The sequence below is a fragment of the Erpetoichthys calabaricus genome, chromosome 5 (assembly GCF_900747795.2).
Source record: "Erpetoichthys calabaricus chromosome 5, fErpCal1.3, whole genome shotgun sequence".
Classification (NCBI taxonomy): Eukaryota; Metazoa; Chordata; class Cladistia; order Polypteriformes; family Polypteridae; genus Erpetoichthys; species Erpetoichthys calabaricus.
The window spans coordinates 83,563,294-83,583,742 of NC_041398.2; the positions used below are offsets into that span (position 1 = coordinate 83,563,294).

General features: G+C 41.8%; 1 protein-coding gene across 3 annotated transcripts in view; it reads left to right on the forward strand.

Moving 5' to 3' along the window:
* Positions 1-20,449, forward strand: part of dok7b (docking protein 7b) — a 177,763-nt gene that overhangs the window by 75,813 nt on the left and 81,501 nt on the right. For all 3 annotated transcript variants that reach the window (XM_051928240.1, XM_028801722.2, XM_051928239.1), the window contains exon 5: positions 13,382-13,501. In XM_051928240.1, coding sequence (XP_051784200.1) covers positions 13,382-13,501 — 120 coding nt within the window. The remainder of the gene's footprint in view (positions 1-13,381; positions 13,502-20,449) is intronic.

Sequence of the window (20,449 nt, forward strand, 5' to 3'; positions counted from 1 at the left end):
GTCCGGCTTCGCGATGGAGAGATGTTCTCCTTCAGGTGTTTTCTCTGTGATTTCTTGGGTTTCTGGTGTTTTTAGCTGTTTAGCTGGTGGATCAGACTTCAAGAGATAGCGGTCTAATGTGACTTGCCTTTTCCTAAGCATTAAAATTTTTCGGACCATATCGTCAACCAAATTTGGAGGGTGTGCCGGTGCATTGTCCATCAGAAGAAGGCATTTTTTAGGCAGGATATTCTCTTCGAGATATCACTTCACGGTGGGAGTGAAAGCCTCGTGCAGCCATTCCAAAAACAAGGTCCTTGTGACCCACCCCTTCGTTTTTGACCTCCACATCACAGGCAGTCTGGCTTTGTTTACATTGTGCTGCTTGAAAGCATGAGGGTTCTCAAATTGGTAAACAAGTAGCGGCTTGATTTTTACGTCGCCACTAGCGTTAGCACACAGCAAACCTATCCTTCATTGGTTTATGGCTGGGCATAGCCTTCTCTTCCTGGGTAATGTAGGTCCTCTTTGGCATTCTCTTCCAGAACAATCCGGTCTCGTCGCAGTTGAAGACTTGTTGCGGGATGTAGCCTTTGTCATCCACTAATTTTTTGAAATTTTTCACAAATTCTTTCGTAGCTTCAGCTTCGGAACTAGCAGCCTCTCCATGCCTTAAAACACTGAATGGCACTTCTCTTGCGAAAGTTTTCTAACCATCCTCTACTGGCTTCAAATTCCTCACTTTCGCCACTCGTAGAAGGATAGTTTTGCAGCAAATCGCCATGAATCTTCCTGGCTTTCTCGCATAACATCGCCTCGCTTATGCTATCCCCTGCAAGTTGCTTCTCGTTCAGCCACACTAGCAACAGTTTTTCCACCTCTTCCAGCACTTCAGGCCTCTGCCTGGTTAACACTGTAACTCCTTTTGCAACATCAGCTGCTTTAATAGATTCTTTCTGCTTTAGAATAGTCGAAATCGTAGATTTTGACTTCTTGTATTCGGCGGCAAGATCAGTAACACGAACGCCACGCTCATACTTTTCAATAATTTCTTTCTTTACTTCGATTTCAATTTTCTGCAAAACTTTCTTCTCACCACTCTTCACTTGCTTAGAAGCCATGGTTAACTGCAAAAGCACACAAAATACTGTAGAGCACAAAGGGTTCACAGGTAAAGCATGCACGTCTGACTGAGAACAATGAACAGGGAGAGGCTGAACACGTGCTTAATACTAGAATTACCAGAGTCTACGAAAAAACTTGTAGATCCAGCCCACCTTAAAACCATTCTCACCTCTCTTTTGTCTTCTAAATGTGCCAATTAAGACGAGCAGCAAACAGCCAGCTATTCCATCCCCCACCGCCGCAGAATGTTCACTAAGTTTTCCCAGCTCATGCCTTGTTTGATTATCTGGGAGTGACTGAAGTGCTGGAGTTTTAGAGTGGAAATAATAGATCGCTATTTGGAACACACACATTTCATGTGTGTTCTGTTTCTACAGTAATCTGTGTAAACACATTTTTAAAACCGAAACGTTTTTCATATTTTAGTAGTAAATGACAAAATGTAGGCATAAACTATATAATGTATGAAGCCTGAAGTTCAAAGATCAAGTATACACTTTCACAAAAGATTCAAGGAGTAGACAACAGCTTCATTGGCATAGTGGTAAGATTTGCTGACTTGTAATCAAGAGTCCCCGGTTCGATCCCCACTCACTCCTATATTTGACGTTTTCAGTAGTGAGCTGCTCTTTTTGTTAATATTACACAGTACACACATACATTTGGTTTGCGTCTGTAACGCACGGTGTGCATTTATAGGACTTGTAAAAGTTGCCATTTTTTTAACCTTTATTCTCTCCAAATCACAATCACGATACATACTACCCCCAACCCCCCCCCGGGATCTGACACTGTTATTTTTCATTAGAAATGGAATAACTGGAGATGTGAGTGGTGTTTTAAGACAATGGAACTGGACATTCTCTCATCTGGAGGGATTAAAGCTGACACACAAACGCTGGCGAATCTGCCTTCTTCGTATCTCACCGTCACTTGATTTTTTTTATTCGGTTTTATTGAGTGTTCCTGCTCATGCTGAATTAGTGTGCACCTTATGGTGTATGATGTCAAAAAAAAAAAACAAAACACAGACGTGGGTATACATCATATTTGGAATTATTCGTTTTATGACCTGTATAGTACATTTCGGAAAACTTTGTGGCACGAATGCAACATTATTCATATTATTCATATTCATTCGCATAACATCTTGTAGATTGTAATCAGTGACTGCGTGTTTTTTTTCCCCGATCTTGCCTGTCCCCACATGTTGCTGTATGCTGTTTCTTTTGTACTCCAGGACATGCAGAGGATAGAATAGTACAGAGCAGTAAGTTCAGTGCTATATGCAATCATCAGGTTCAAATATTAACTGTTCACACACACGCAAGGATCGTGTTTCCTACATTTACAATGTGTGTACCTGTTACAATGTACATGCTTCTCTCTGTGCTGTGGTTCCTATTACACACCTGAAAGAAAGAGACAGTATATGTGAAAACATCATCGCACTAATGCAATATTATTTGAAAACGAACAGCATCAGCTCGGGTGTGGATTTATGTTGGCGCTATTACTGAAAGAAATCTATGGATCTACGGGTTTTTTCGTAGACTCTGGTAATTCTAGTGTTAAATACAGTAATCGGCGTGTACGAACCGGAAGGGAGATTAAATAGAGCACAAAGAGTTCACAACAAAAGCATGAACGCATGTGCAAGCACACACGTCTGACCGAGAACAATGCAACACATGCGGAAATCATCGGCGCGCACAAACTGAAAGGGAAATTGGCTGGTTCGTATACCGAGTGTGTGGTCGTGTATCGAAGCAAAAGTTTGGTGAACTTTTTGGTTGTAAACCGATTTGTACGTGTACCGAGACATTCGTGAACCGAGGTTCCACCGTACGAAGCTCCAGTAAGGAAAGGAAAGGCAGCCCACAAACATTGAAAGGCCTGAGTAAGAGTGTTATGGTGATGGAAGCATGGTGTGTGTGCGGGACTTGTGTCTTGAGGGACTTGGGTTTAAATAAACGTGTGTGTTTTAAGAACTGCCGGTGTCCGTCTGGTTCTGTCCGGGCTGATTATCTCACAATGGTATCCCAAATGGGACTCTCCACCTGTTCCAAGGCAGGGACCCATCAAACAAATAATTTTGTGAGCAGCCCGGCACTGCGGACCATCACACACAGCGCTGCGATATCGCGGCACGCACACACACTGTGGTAGAAGAGCGACTCACCCAGGGACCGCTGCTGGTTCATGTTATAGGGAAGGACATCCTGGATCCGCGTCGGTGGCCGAGATGGGCCGATCCGGGGAGCGATGCTGTGGCGGCAGCGCCGGAAAACTCAGGGGAGAAGAAGCCGCTGCATGTCAGGAGTACGCTGCAGCTGGAAAGTTCGCCGGGGATTCGCCGCCCCATTAGGTTGTGGAGGACGGAGATGGTGGAGGACCGAAGTCCCTCCCCAAGGCAAGCGAGGGATAGGATGATGTGTGTCGTGTTCCTGTCGATGATTGGTCAGAGGCGGGACCGGTGAATGTCCATCCCGAGCCAGGGGAGGACCTGACGGAGCAGCGAAGGAGGCTCCACGGTGCACAGCCGGCACGTAGGACCGATCAACAGGTAAGTCTGCTGATGCTCCGTTTTTGCTTACGGCTCGGCGCGATCCGGAGGTTTCCCTTTGGTTCGCCGAGTCATTTTGCCAGGTGATACGCAACCTTCGAGACTGCATAGTTGAGCTGGAGAGGAAGTCAATCGCTCCATGGAAGACGCTGGGACAGTGGACTGAACGGCGCGGCATTGGAATCTCCGGCCAAAGGAACGCGGCGGTGCAGATAGGTGATGCCTGTATCATAAAGGGAAATGGAGACGCGAGCGAAAGGGTCTCGGTATTGTGTGGTTCCAGTGACCGAGTAGCCACATCACCGATAGTGGATGCAACACAGAGAGCTGATCGCGTGGGGGGAGTGGAGCTGAGATGCCGGCTGATGAGTGCCGTGGGTCTTAATGCCCTACTCCCAAATCCAGCGTTAGTCTCACATCGCTCCACAGGGGTGCAGACAGACAGGGGTCTCTTCCTTTCCCATTGGGAGACTCAAACCGTCAGGGCGCCCCTGAGGAAAAGGAGGAACCCGGAGGGGTAAAGCCGGCTCTTCCTACAGAGAGAGACGTGAGCTCATGGTTATGGGCCGCCCTCTGCAGGGGCAGAGGGAAACCCCGAAGTCAGCGGGGAAGACGGGAGTGCGAGCGGTCCCATTGGACATCCCAAGGAAGGGGGCTTTCAGCTGCCAGGGTGCAGGCCGAAGTGGGGAGCGTTGCCTGTTTGCTGTAGTCAAGGACGTCAGGCAGTGGCGTCAGGGCATCGTCTCTGCCCCGGTTTGCGGTTTGTGTTTTACAGGACTGGACCCTGGATGAGCGCGAATAGGACCCGCTTCGTTGGAAGACCTGCCCTCGCGGGACGGGCTGCTGCGCCTGATGGGTCTCCGCTGATGGAGGGGCAGTGTGGCCGGAGGCTGGAGGACACACCCATCCGGGATGCCTGGAAGGACCGGGAGGCAGTTTATGTGTTCCCCGGGCCATGAGGGGGCAATTGCCCTGGATAATGAGGGGACCACGGGGATGGAGCCAGGAGGCTCACACCCATTGGGGCCCGTGGCCGCCACCAGGGGGCGCCAAGCATCGTGGAGCCCGGGAAACCTGCACTTTGCCACACCTGAGCATGTGGTGGAAGAACCTTCCAGGGACGCCCGAAGTGCTTCCGGGTGCTTGTGCGGCACTTCTGCACCTGGAGCACATCCGGGTGAATATAAAATGGGCCGCCTTCCTACAGTTGAGGAGCTGGAGTCGGGTGCTGGAGGAGGATGAAGCTCTAGTGAGGAAAGGAAAGGTGGCCCACAGACATTAAAAGGCCCGAGTAAGGGTGTTGTGGTGATGGAAGCACTGTGTGTGTGCGGGACTTGTGTCTTGAGGGATTGTGTTTAAATAAACGTGTGTGTTTTAAGAACTGCCGGTGTCCGTCTGGTTGTGTCCGGGCGGATTATTTCACAATATATATATATTATAAACCAGTGCCTGTGTTGTACACTTCAGTTTTTGACCTTGATGTTCTGCTGATCTTTAGGTTAGGGGATGTCTCTCCTTAGATTAACTACTTGAAAATGTTTGTGGAGTTGACCTAAACTGTTTGAATTTTAGTACATAGACATTTATTCCTCATAAATGGGGAAAATGTGACAGTGCAGTGCAATAACTATTTCTTATCCCTCTGACTACAGATTAGTCTCAGTTAATGACCTGCCTTGCTGTAAGTAAGGCATGGAAGGCGCATGATTTTAAACCATGCCTTAAGGTGCCCAATAGAATGCCATATGTTTAGAGTGTACTGAAGGCAAAGTAAAGCTTTTTTAAGTATAGAAACAACTGAAGTTTGACAAGAAAACCTATGTTTAAGAAAAGAGACATTTTTTCCAATTTTTTTTGCCTATTATTCTATATGTGGAACACCCTTTTTGTTTATTCTTGTGTGAACTGTTTGCTTTGAATTTTTACTAAATCTTTTAACACTAGAATTACCAAAGCCTACAAAAAAACTGTAAACCTGGCCCACCTTAAATCCTTTTGCATCTCTCCATGAGTGTCTTTTGTGTTGTAAATGTGTTGATCAAGAAAAGCAACAAACAGCCTGCTATTCCATCTCCCCACCAAGGCAGAAAGCTCTCTCAGCTCAAGTCTGTTTACCTGCGTGTGAGTTGCCTGGAGTTGTATAGGGTAAATAATATATTGTTATTTAGAATACAAGGGCAAGCTCACAAAGAACAGAAACGGCAAAAGTGCGACGGCAGCTTCCACCTGCAGCTACAGACTCTTCAGTACACAAGCGATTCTCCATGCTAGTGTTTAGATCAGGACGGTGTATGTGCCCAAAAAAGAAGTCTGACTGCATTCTTGTACCATTGCTCGCGTACTGAAGTGTCAGCATTCACTTTTCATGGCTTTGTGAGCATGGCCGTGTCGATCAAACACAGGAAGCACGGCAGTCTACTTTTGACTTTACGCTGTAGGAAGATGTGTAAATAAATCAAGGTAAATAACATTAGATCTGGCTTTTATATAAGTAACATGTAAATGTTTTTCATATAAAGACCATCAGAAAACATAATCAAAAACAGGACTTTGCACGATATCTTGCTTTGTAAGTGTTGCTTTTTCTTTGAAGGACACGTGTGTGCCACATTGACTGGCAGGATGACGCCCGATCTGTTGCTGCATCCAAACGGTGCCATCTTTCGCCTTTACGCCTGGTGCAGCTGCGTTGTTCTTATGTGTGAGTGGATGTTTCTTGTGGGGAGAGCTTCTGTTCTCTTTCTCCGATGTAGAACCCTCAACATCATCTCAGTTCACCTCTGTTATAGCATGTCTTTATGTGAATACATCAGTGTCAGATAGGGGGGAGCGTGAATGTGACTGGGAGAATAAAACTGAATAAATAAAAAAAATAAAATGCTAACCTTTACAAGTACCATAAATTTACACCGGCTGTTACAGACTCGAATCAAATATGTGTTTTTATTCTGTAATGGTAAGAATAAGAGCAAGTCACTTCTCAAAATGGAGGCATCCGTGATCAAACCTTTTGACTACCAGTCAGCACTTTTTACCGCTGCGCTACCAAAGCTGTCGTATTAAGGGTGTGTCAATGTTGCACCCTAACGCGAGTTCTTTTTCTGCAGTTATATTCTTGAATAAAAGCACCCTTGTTTTGTTATACTTGTACCTTTTATGAAAGTGTTTATTTGATATTTGGACTTAAGGCTTCACACTTTATACTCTTCATGTCTACATTTTGTCAGTTATTAGTAAAACATGAAAAACGTTTCTGTTTTAACAATGTGTTTACATAGATTGTTGTAGACATGGAACACACATGAAATGCATGTATTCCAAATAGTGATACTGTATATTACTTACCCTATACAACTCTAGGCAACTCACACGCAGGTAAAGAGACTTGAGCTGAGGAAACTTTCTGCCCTTTCTTCGTTGGTGGGGGATGGGATAGCAGGCTGCTTGCTGCTTGGGCTTATCGACACATTTACAACACAAAAGATGCTGACAGAGAGCTATGAAGGGATTTAAGGTGGGCCTGGATAACAAGTTTTTTCGTAGGCTTTGGTAATTCTAGTGTTAAAACAAACTTTTGGACTGAAAGATATCTTTTGGCACGCGTTTGACCCATGCTTGATCCTGCCTTACCTACCAGCAGCTACACAGTCTATCCTCCTTAGACTTTGCCGCATCTGTTCAAAATTTGTCCTACCAAAGTTAAACTTAACAATTTTAGTCTTTGCACCTGTACTCTTACAAAACATTGAGAAATGTATTATATTAAGGTTACTTGACCCTAGTGGTCAATCACCTCTACCCCCTCAATTCTATCCTGATTATTACAAAATACTAAATCCAAACAGGCTTCACCCTGCGTTAGTGTTTTAACATACTGTGTTAAAAAACAGTAACTGACTACTTCTAAAAAATCCTGCTCTTGTGCTCCTCCATTTGCAAGGTTATCCCAGTTAATATTCGGATAATTAAAGTCCCCCATGACTCTAATATCCCATGTAAACTTGCCTTTTTAATATTACTGAAAAGATGCGTGTTGAAATTACTGTCTGCATTGGGTGGTCTATAACACACTCCTAAAATAATACGTCTTTCCCTAATATTTTCTAGGCGAAGCCGCATGTCCTCACTAAGATGGGACTCATCATTCAACTGAAGGAGACTTACATTTACATTCTCTTTGACATAAACAGCAACTCCACCTCCTTTTCTGTTTTGTCTATCTTTCCTAAAAATGTGTATCCCTCTGTGTTACACTCATTCCACCCTTTGTTATTTAGCCAGGTTTCCGTTATAGCTATAATAAAATTATGCTCATCTACATACAACTCCAACTCACTTGCCTTATTTTGATACTTCTAGCAGTAAGGTAAGCTATTTTTAATGTGTTACTCCTTCTGTATTTAAATTTTGTATTAGAATTTACATTACTATGCATTTTTATTGCTACACCGTTGTTTGTTCCTCCAGGTGTAGTTCTAAAAATGGCCTGTCGTAAACTCCGTGCTATGGAGGAGCAGGTTCCATCTGTTCTTAAACGATTCCCAATGCCCCATAAACCTATACCCTTCTACCCTGCACCAAGATTTGAGTCACATGTTAAGTATTATAATTTCCTCATTCTTACCTGGACTGGTGGGTGACAGAGGCAGAACTTTAGAGAAGACTACCTTGTCAGTTATGCTCCTCAGCCTGGTACCTAACTCTTTGAATTTGGATTGCAGAACTCACAGACTACCCTTATGTATGTCATTTGTTCCAACATGGAAAATACCAGCCTTGACTCTCTAAGAATACAAGGAAAAACTCCCAAAAAAACCCTTTTAGGGAAAAAAGATGGAAGAAACCTTGCAAAAGGCAGTTCAAAGAGAGACCCCTTTCCAGGTAGGTTGGGTGTGCAGTTGGTGTCAAAAAAAGGGGGTCAATACAATACACAGAAAAGAACACAAGTAATCCCCAATCTATATATATAATTCACTAAGCCAGGAGACAAGTAGCCGACCATGGAAAACACGCCGGTAGGGGCGTGGATTATATAATTCACTAAGCCAGGAGACAAGTAGCCGACCATGGAAAGCACGCCGGAAGGGGCGTGGATTCACTAAACCGTCGACAAGTAAGACGCCAATGTCGCACGCAGGAAGGAGCCACGCCCACCAACTCTTAGACCATTGGATACGACGAAAAAATCACAGTCACGCCCACCAACTGGGACGCGACGCCTCGAAAAACATGCCGTCATTTCTGTTTGTCTGTGCCACATTCCACTTGCAGCTCTGAGCTACATTGACTTTTCATTAGTCAAACTCAGTGGAATCTTGGTTCACACAGAGGCAGCGCGAGAGACAGAGCCGCGCGCGCGCACACACACACACACACACACACACACACACACACAGACAGACAGAGGCAACGCCAGAGAGAGACAGAAGCATACACAGGCAGCGCGTGAGAGAGAGCCACGGACACACACAGAGGCAGCGCCACAGAGAGACAGAGGCACACACAGGCAGCGCAAGAGAGAGCCGCGCAATCCATTAAAACTGAAGTTAAAACACAATGAAGGAAGCAGTCTTTAAAAATCAATAAGCCCTGTGCCTCTTTTTCATCAGCGTCTCACCTGCTTCAGGCCCTGCAACAGTCGAGACGCTCTCTCTACAGCTGACCTTCTCTGTGCCTGACTCCACTACTGTCAGTCGCCTGATTAAAAATGGCCTTTTGAATGTGAGCTATGGACCCGCTATACCACAGGAACACATTGCCTTCGAGCCTGCTCTCGCTCACTCTAACGTACTGGCTTTCTCTCTCTCTCCTCACTCACTCACACAGTGCACAGGGGAGAAATGCCCGAAGCACGAGTCTACACTGTGAGTGCGATGATTATTTATTTAAAAATGGGCTTTTGAAGGGGAGCTGTGGACCCGCTATACCACAGGATCACCTGTGACATTGCCTTCACATTGTTTTCCTTTTATTTATAATCCTGTTGAGCAGATCAGACACCCAGGCAAACAACACTGAATAATCAATAGCTCCAACTACTTTGCCCGCCCCCACTCCTCACCTGAGTCGGTTTCGTCATTGTTCAGCAGTGTTTGCCAAACTCGGTCCTGGTGAACCCCTGTGGCTGCAGGGTTTTGTTCCAACCAGATTCCTAATCATTAATGCCGGTCAAACTCATCCGGGATAAGTCGGTTTTTCAAACGCAGCCGTGTAGCAGATTAGTCTAGCAAGATGTAATAATCCGAGATGAATGTGCGCCCTCGCGCTGAGTGAAAAGCCAATATATATTGAGTCTACAAAACATGATCACCAAGTCTTTGATAGGCTGCAACAAAATAATGAAAGAACGGGCGCATTTTTTTCACACAAGCTGAGTGAGTGGGTGTTAGTTAGTTAATTAGCAACTCGAAGGATTAAAAAACATTGAAAAAGCGGCGCGGATTGGTTTGCAGCGTGTAAAACAGTTTGTTTGTCGCGGATAATTTGCTATCCACACAGGGACGAACCGGGAAGTGAACCCACAATCTTCCACTGTCTCCTTACTGCAAAGCAGCCGTACTACTACACCGCCACAAGGCAGTTAAACAATGCACCAGGCCACATGTTCATTTTTTCCCCTGTGCTTAAAAGACATTAAAAAACTGTTTCTCAACTGTGACTCCCGAACTCAGTACGCGAAAAGCGGCCAAAATCGCAAACAACAATCAAAACTCTACGTGACTCACAGGTAGTGATGGGCCGTTCTATACTAAGGTTTCGACACGGTGTCGAGCTTTCGAAGCACTACAGATTTTAATACTTGATCGAATAATGACATCTGTGATTTAAGGATTTCACATTTTCTTTCTCAAATGTGCTTACCTATATCATGGCAAAGTACAGGGATAAACCTTTATTTTCTGTCTACTCCGTTTTAATTAAGACAGACCAAACAAAACATTTAAGGCTATTAAATATGATCTCAAGAAAAGATCAGGGTTAATTATAATACTAATAACAGGAGCGATTATAATGATACAGTGCAAAAGTAAATACTAATTGAAACAGCCAGGAATGCATTAGGTGAGGTGTCTTATTTTGTTTAACTCTTGCTATTGTATAGTGCATTCTGCCTGTCGGCATTAGTTATATTTATATTTTTTAGACATCAGACACTAGAAGCTACTGACGAACCCTTCTCTTCGTTGTCAGTCTTTAGCTACGAAAAAATAAAAGCAATACGACTTTTAACAGACGTCATTGAAGTGTATCATAAGTTTCTGTAACGTTAATGAAAATGGCCAGAAGGTGTCACGTGACAGGTGAGTGTCAAATGCTTCGAAGCTTCTATATGATTTCCGACACAATTGCTTCAAACGTGTTGATGCTTCTCAAGGCTTCACCCCGCCCATCACTACTCACAAGTTACTGAACGAGAAATCAGCAGACTAGCATAATAATAATAATAATAATAATAATTCATTACATTTATATAGCGCTTTTCTCAGTACTCAAAGCGCTATCCACACAGGGAGGAACCGGCATGACGAATGGGGCGTAATGGGCGTCCTTCCCCTCTCCTCCGGATTTTTCAAATGTTAATTTTTTCCCTGTGCTTAAAAATCATTAAAAAAGCGGCCTGATTATGCGGCGTATGGTACGCCGCGGGTTGGCTAGTACAATATAATAGTGCAATAGAAATATAACAAGCGCAGAGCAGAATTCAACAGTAGATGGTATCACATAATATGACTTGGATTTGTTCAGAGTCCTGGAGACCTTGGCCATCAAGCTGCCTCCCCCTATTGGCCATTCCATAGCCGAGTCAGCACAGGGCCAGTCAATCCAAAGAAAGGACCACTCTCCTCGATGGAGTCAAGGGATAATAGACCAATCTCCCTGGTGCATGCTTTTTTGCTGATGACATTGTGTTGTGTAACACCAGAAAAAAAGAAGTAGTCAGTAAGTTGGATGAACGAAGAAGGTCTTTGGAAGAAAGAGGGATAAATAGTAAGAAGACCGAATATATGAGGTGTAATGATGATCACAATTCAGAAGTTAGCCTGCAGGGAGAGCTGTTGAAAAGAGTGGCTACATTTAAATAACTAGGATCCGAGATGGAAAACTAGATGCAGAGATAAACTGTAGAGTGCAGTGTGGATGGAACAACTGGAAGAAGATATCAGAATTATTGTGTGATTGAAGAATGAAGGCAAAGGTTAAAGGTAAGGTTTTTGTTCTAAGACCAGTAATTATATATGGAGCCAAGATGGTCAGTAAAAGGAGCGCAGGAGAAGAAGTTAGATGAGACAGAAATGAAAATGTTGAGATGGATGTGTGGGGTTACAATCATGGACAGAATAAGAAATGAGACAATCAGAGGCACTACAAAAGTGGGAGAGATATCTAAGATATCTACCTATTTGTCCTCATAGGTGGCGCAGTGGTAGTGCTGCTGCTTTGCAGTAAGGAGACTGTGGAAGATTGTGGGTTCGCTTCCTGGTTCCTCCCTGTGTGGATAGCGCTTTGAGAACTGAGAAAAGTGCTATATAAATGTAATGAATTATTAATTATTATTATTATTATTAAGAAAGTACAGTGAATTAGGTTGAAGTGGTATGGACATGTGAGGAGTACAGACAATGAATATGTTGGCAAAAAAGTGCTGGAAATGGAAGTACAGGGGAGGAGAAAGTGAGGGAGGCCAAAGCGGATGTAGGTGGATAAAGTAAAAGAAGATATGAAGGAAATTTATTGCTAACACACACATTATCACCTGAAGAGAGTGGAGGATAACCTTTATTTGGTGCTCATGCATATTTGAAGAATTTTGGATTAAAAGGCAATATGGCTAAGTACAGTATTAGTTTTACATTTGTCCCTGTGTTTCTCAATGAATCCTTATATGCTATACTTGTAAGATTCTTTGGAGTATTAAGATTGAAGATAAACTAATTATTGATAGAAATTTGATAATTATAAATATCTTGTAATTTCCATTTTACCTTGGATAAAACTATAAAAGACTGGAGAGAGAGCTTTAATTGTTCCCAGGGGAAATTTGGCTTTTTATAGCACACACACACACACACACACTGTGGCCTGAACACCCACCAGAATGACTAAAATGAAAGAAAAAATCAAAGCAAAGGAAACTTCTCATATTGAAACATAACCAGTTACTCTTATAACATAATGAAAAATAGATACTATTTTCCTTTTTATTTGTCTGTTGTAGCACCATTTACAAGAACAAAACCGTTCATTTGAAAAAGAAAAAGGTCATCAGATATTGTTAGATAAGATACTATGGATATCAAAAGTCTTAACATATTTCTTGAAATACCAGTTTTACTCTAATGTAAGGACTGAAATCAAAATTAATCAAGTCAAATCTTTTTTTTTATATTTTAAGATGATCAACAATATTTCAGTGTAATAAGGGTCAACGTTGTCAGTGTTTTACATTCTCTGGCTTACATTCTTGTTTTACATTTATCGCCTATATTTGTCTAAAAATAATGGAAATCTTAAACACTCTACTTTTCCTTCAGGAAACAAAATGTAATTGCTAGAAGTTTTTTTTTTTATTTACAATCAGTTTTTTAATGTAACAATTTGTACATTCATATTTAACTTTTTCTGCGATTGTATAAAAATGTATATTTCCTCTGAAATGTATGTTATCACTTCGATAAAAAGTAAGACACTGTATTTCTGTTTTTCTTACAGGGGCTGGTGTTTTCTTTCTCTCCTGTGCTGAAGGGGAACAGATCAGTTTTCTGTTTGACTGTATAGTTCGTGGCATTTCCCCAACGAGAGGCCCCTCTGGACTACGGCCAGTCCTACCAGGTTAATATAGGAAGTATAATGTGTCAGTTTGAAGCAGAAAGTTCCATGTCTTGCACTTATTGCTCTGATTAGAATTACAGCTTGCCAACAGGCGCACTAGAGAAAGTGTAAAGTGGTTTTCATTCTAGAAAGTCATTCTGAATATTTGTAAGTTAAATTAATGTAGTTTTCCATTCATTAATCTTACAGCTTGCCATTCACAGAATATATGCAGAGTAGGCTTATTGGCCTGCAGAACTGAGCTGAAGTGCTGCTCACTGAGAATTTCTCAGTTTTTCACTGGGGTTATGCAAACTATGTATACTATATGTTAAAAAGTAGCATTGGTTACAGTTATTGCCATGCTGAAAAAGTAATTAAAAGGTGTCATGGGTAGCAGTTCAGGCCTTTGAGTCTTCATCTAGTGATTTTTTTTAATTTAAAGACAAAGGCAAAAACCTCATATTTTGTGAAAAGTAACACAGTATGTAACAGTGTATTTATATAATGCAACACATTGTCTTTATATCTCATGCTGAATTTTATCTATGCAAAAATTAATTTGACACATTTTCTGCAGTTAGACTACAGTAATGAAAAGAAGCTATTGATTTAAAAGCATGAATTTTCCTACATGTTTTTACTGTGTGAAAAGAGTCCAGCTATAGGGCCCTCATGTGGCAAATGTTATACTTCTTAGAACAACTATTTGGACCTATACCCTTTCAATCCAGTGGAAACATAAAAACATAAAAAAGTTCTTATTATTGCCAAACGTAATTGGAAAAAATAAATGAATGCATGTTTTTTCAGAATGCATCAGATAATTGGTATTTAAGACTCCATGTAATTTATCAATGTAGTCTGCAAGCACTAAAAAAATTGCTTTATTGTATTCAAAATATGTGGGAAGTCTTAAGATATTTTTAGAAATGTTCTTATTCAAGATATATCACTTTGATATTAAGTTTAGATGAATGCAAAAAAGAAAGATTGCTGTTTGGTTAATTTACTATCTGCTCTATTAATGCAAAAGTATTTTTTATTACATTTTTTTTTCAGAACCAGCTTTCAGGATTTGTTTCAACTGTGTAATAAAAACAGTTTAGAAAATTATTTACACAGTAAATTAATTAAATGCTTAACAAATAATAAAATGAGTTCTCAAAAGTAAAAAAGTGAATTGTACTAGGAGTTTTTTTTTTCCTATTAATCTGAAAAATATTCAGAAATATTCAGAAACTTCCTTGTTGTCCATCCCATTATGGCTTACATTGTCTGATGATCAGGTAATTTACAAGCCTGCAAATATTTTTCATCTCCTGTTTGGCAAAGTCAAGATACATTTATTTAGCTGAAGTACAAAATGGTTATTGGAAAAGATAACTACTTACTGATAGATGAAAAGCAAAGTAAAAAGAGAAGGAGTAGGATCTAAAATTTTTGTTTTAGAGAGCGCAAAGTCTTAACATCTACTCCTAAAATCATATTGGGCTCATTCAGCAGCATATAAGTTTACGATGCCTGTAATGACCATGTCACTTCTCGCTTAAAGGAGTTTGTGAGCACCTTTTACTGTATATGCAGTGCATTTCATTGTTATTGAATTCAGGTGGAGACTGAGTTTGATGTCATGGATGCCATTTTTTATATGGGAATGTGACAAATCAACCTCCTTTTGGAAACAGTAACGTCTTATTGCTACTAGCTGAGCATGTTTCAGGCTCTTTTTTCTGTGTGTGTGTTTTTTAGTGTTTGTTTTCATTTTTTTTCATTCAGAAGTATATATCTGACAATCTTCCTTTGTTACAGATATCTAAGATTGTACATAGATGTCACAAGGGATATGCCGTAACATTGTGGAAGTGAATTTGCATGTGATGCCGCAATATATATTTTCTTCCAATTTAAGTAAGAACCACACTACGGTAGCTCCCCTTTTATTAGCAATATTTACGGAAGCTAAAGACAATAAAATTCTACCTCCAACTTTTCGTCAAGCATTAATTACCATCTTTCCTAAACAAAATAAGGACTTATTACAATGTGCATCATACAGACCAATTTCACTTCTGAATAATGATGTTAAGATACTCCCCAAAGTCCTAGCTAGAAGGATTGAGAAAGTGCTTCCTTCAGTAATATCACAAGACCAAACTGGAATTATTAAAGACAGACACTTAGCTTCCAATCTTCGATGCCTGTTTAATGTAATATATTCACCCACAAAGTCTAACAACCTGGAGATATTATTATCGTTGGATGCAGAAAAAGCATTTGATATGGTTGAATGAAACTACCTTTTCACTACATTGGAGAAATTTGGGTTTGTCCCAAACATTTGTGCATTGATCAAACTACTGTATACCAGTCCACAAGCTTCAGTTTGTATTAACAACATTAATTCGGACTACTTTAAACTAGAACGTTGTACCAGACAAAAATGCCCCTTGTCACCACTGCTTTTTGCAATCGCCATTCAGCCACTGGCAGTTCACTGTTGAAATGCTTATGAGTTAAAGGCAATTGGAGAAGGACTTGAACAGGAAATTTGTCTATATGCAGATGATATGGTACTGTGTATATCAGATCAACAAAATACTGTGCCCGCAGTCCTAATAGCACTTACGGAATTTCAAAAAATTTCTTCTGTCAGAATTAATTTGAATAAAAGTGTGCTCTTCCAGTGAATTCTCAAGCACACAATATTAGATTGGATACCTTCCCTTTTATCTTCACATACTGTATCAGTTTAAATACCTAGGGGTAAACATCACAAGTAAACATAAAGCTGTTTATCAACAAAATTTTGCTGTCTGTATGGAGAAAATTAAGCAAGACTTGCATAGATGGTCTACCCTTCATCTCAATTTAGTTGGAAGAATTAACATTGTTAAGATGAATATCCTTCCTAAGCTTATTTTTATTTCAAAACATTACAATATACATCAATAAATAATTTTTTAAGAAATTAGATTCAACCGTAACCTCATTTATTTGGAATTCAAAACATCCACATATCCAAAGAGTGACCCTACAAAGACCTAAGGTGGAAGGTGGCATGGCTCTAACTTTCAATTTTACTACTAGGCAGCAAATATACAAGCTATAAAAACCTGGATATGGACACAAATAGATGAACATACACAGGCTTGGTCCACAAAATAAATAAAATCCTGCAGCACTTCTTTATATTCCTTGCTTTGTACCCCAATAAGTACAAGTCATCACCAATATACTAACAACCCAATTGTGCTTCACTCACACAGAATATGGAACCAATGTAGGAAATATTTTAAGATAGAGAAGCTTTTATCTGTGGCACCTCTGCACGAGAACCACCTTTTTCCACCCTGTCAAATGTACGCAGTTTGTAATGTGTGGAAAACATTTGGGATTAAATCACTTAGAGATCTGTACATAGATAGCATCTTTGCATCCTATGAACAATTACACTTCAAATATAACTTTCCAGCAACACATTTCTTTCACTACCTTCAAATTAGAAACTTTGTTAAACAAAACCTGCCCAATTTTCCTCTCCTCCCACCTACCTCTATGCTGAAAAAAATATTGATCAGTTTGAGGACTCAGACAGCATCTCCGTAATATATAAAACCATTTTACAGTCCCTCCCTTTTAAAAATCCAAGAGTACAGTGCGGAAAGGATCTCTCACTCAACATCTCAGAAAAGGAGTGAAAGTTAGCAATGCACAGAATTCACTCGAGCTCCATAATGCTTAAAGCATATAATTATTCAACTTAAAATTATATATCAAGCACATCTGTCTTGTTTAAAATTATCCAAAATGTTTCCAGGGCAAGATCCAACCTGCTAACGTTGCAATCAAGTTCCAGCTTCACTGGGTCACATGTTTTGGGTGTGCACCAAATTAACATCTTTCTGGACCAAAATCTTTAAATGCTGTGAGCTGTGGAGCTGATCGCACCCCCAGAGAATACAGACGCCCCTGGGAAAACCCCTAAAAAAAACATGACAGACTACCTTCACATTCCTCCGTTCCCTTCTGGCCGGCTCTGTTGCGTAATATGCCTCTCGCGCGGTGCTTCACCTTCTTAAAAAGCCTGTACTGGCTTCTTTCAGTTTGTTAAATTGATTGCTTGCTTCTCCTTCTCTCTCTTTCAGACATTCTCTGCTCCTGGCAGAACTGTCATCTCTGACTTGTCATGGAGCACGTTTAAACTTTTGAAAAGAGACAAATGTTTGTTTGCAGTGCTTTGAATAAGTTCCTTTTTTTTCTACAACCTCCTGTGTCTCTGTGCAAATCTGTGACTCAAGCGTGACAAGTGGTACCAGGAGTGGTTGCACAGATGGATGCACAGTCGGAAGCCGAATACATTTTTCAAATCGCCCAGAATGTTCCATTACCTTACGATCCGGAGGATCAAAGTGTGCAACGAAGGGATACTACGGTCCCTCAACAGTATGTTCTGCCTCCTCCTCCGCCTACTCCGCAAAATGTTAGGCAAATTGTCCTTTGCCTCCGGTCCCGGACAATGCTAAGAATGTGCTGACGAAGAAGTGTCTAAAATTGATACAGAAGCGAACCGAACCATCTTGCTTGGGAACTAACACGACCGGACTACACCATTCACTTTTACTTTCTCGAATTACACCTTGCTCCAGCATGTTCTTGACTTCTTCGCGCACAATATTTCTTCGTGCTTCCGGGATTCGAAACGGCCGCATCTATACCCGGACACCGGGTTCAGTAGTGATTTTATGTTCTGCTAAATTAGTGACGCCTGGCAAGTCTGAAAAAACATCAGTGTTCTGTTCAATCAAGGTTAATAATTCTGTCTTTTGTGAGCCAGTTAAATCGTTACCAATGACAACATCAGTCTGAGAAACAGCAGCCAAGGAAGTGTAAACCTCTTGTCGGTCGTGCCACTTCTTCAAAAGATTAATGTGTAAAATTTGGAATGGTTTTCGCCGGCCTGGTATTCTAACCTTGTAATTTACTGGTCCCATACGCTCCTCGATAATTGCCGGGCCCTGCCATTTAGCTAGGAATTTGTGCGGGTCAGACGGTACCAGTACTAGAACACGATTGCTGGGTTTGAATTCACGAAGCTGACTGCGCCTATCGTAAAGACGCTTCTGTGTTTCTTGCTCGCGTTGTTGATGCTCCACAGCAATAGAAGAAAGTCTAGAAATTCTATCTTGTAACGAAACTACCCGCTCTGCAAAACTCTGCCCGAGAGATGTTGTCTCATGCCCTATCCATTCCTCCCGTACAACATCCAGGATGCCTCTAGGGCGCCTGCCAAATAACAGCTCGAACAGACTCAAACCAGTGGATGCTTGCAGCGATTCCCGCACCGCGAACATAACAAAAGGCAGGACGGTGTCCCAAGTTGTAGGATCATTATGAGCAACTCGTCTGATCATTTGTTTTAAAGTCTTGTTAAACCGTTCAGTCAAACCATTAGTCTGTGGATGGTAAACGGTGGTGCCCAATTTCTTAATAGCGAAACTATTACACAATTGTTTCATCACACGAGAAGTAAAAGGTGTGCCTTGGTCAGTCAAAATTTCCCTAGGAATGCCAATACGAGTAAAAATCATGCACAGAGCTTTGGCTACAGAGGAAGAGTTGGCCTTTTTCAAAGCAGCTACCTCTGGATATCGCGTTGCATAGTCAACCAACAATAGCATATATTGGTACCCATTCTTAGTCTTAGGCAAAGGGCCGACAATATCTAATCTCACCCTCTGAAAGGGGACATCCAAAATAGGCATAGGACAAAGGGGAGCCCGAGGAGGCTTATAAGCAGAGACGATTTGACAGTCAGGACATGAAGTACAGAACCGTTCAACATCTTTTCCCATATTCAGCCAATAAAATCGTTTTGATAACTGCTATCTGGTCTTGTCAGCCCCCAGGTGCCCTCCCAAAATGTGAGAGTGGGCCAGCTGCAAAAGAATTTCCCTATGCACCTCAGGTACAACTAGCTGCTCAATAAATTCCCCCATTAGATGGTCTGTAATCACTCTGAAAAGACAACTGTCTTTTTCTAGAAAGTGTGGCGTTTTCAAGCCCCCGGTATCACGCTCTTGGTAATAGGAGTCACTAGCAGTGTGAGCCTGTTTAAATGCATAATCTAATGAGCCATCAGCATGCTGCAAGCGCACAAAATCCGGCTGCTCGCTAGTACTCGGTTTGAGTTCTGAGGCATTTGCAATCTGAGAGGATGTAGAAGGGCTTTCCTGCCATTCTGGGAAATTGTGGGGGGTGTCTCCCTCAGGCTCACTGGAGAGATCGGGTTCAATATCTAATCGGGGCTCTAGATTTTCCCCAACTGCCACTAATTCCCCTTCTTCTTCCCTCCCACTAAGCTCAACAGGGGACTTGATGACTGGTGAGCGATGTTCAGCCATTAGTCTAGGAAAAAGGGCATTTCTTCTGCCTATCAGCAAAGGCCAAGGGCATGAGTCAGAAACAGCAGACCAAACTTTAAAGTGACGACCCTTATAAGTTAAAGGAAGAAGTAATGTCTCATAGTCTTTAACATCCCCATGTACACAACGTATCCGTACAGTCTCAGTGTTACTAAGGTATCTGTCATCGAGACAGTCGTGTCTGACAACACAAAGGTCACTGCCCGAGTCCAACAACGCTGTCATCTCGCGACCCCCAAACTTCACCGAGATCAATAAGCCATCTTTCTCTTTTGATGAATCCGGAATATTCGAGCAACAAACCTCTGCTAAACCAACTTCCATAGATTGAGCTGGAGACAGACGACATTCTCTTGCCAAGTGACCGGGTTGGTCACACCGGAAACATTTTCGTTCAGCACCTCTGCCGAAATATCCTCGGCGACATCCACGGCCACGGCCGCTTTCTCCAGGCACAGGCATCTCATTCATAACTGCGTTCCCTGGAGGTCTTCCCAACGAAATCCGATGATCAGGTGCTGAAGGCTGAAGATGTTCAGGTCTA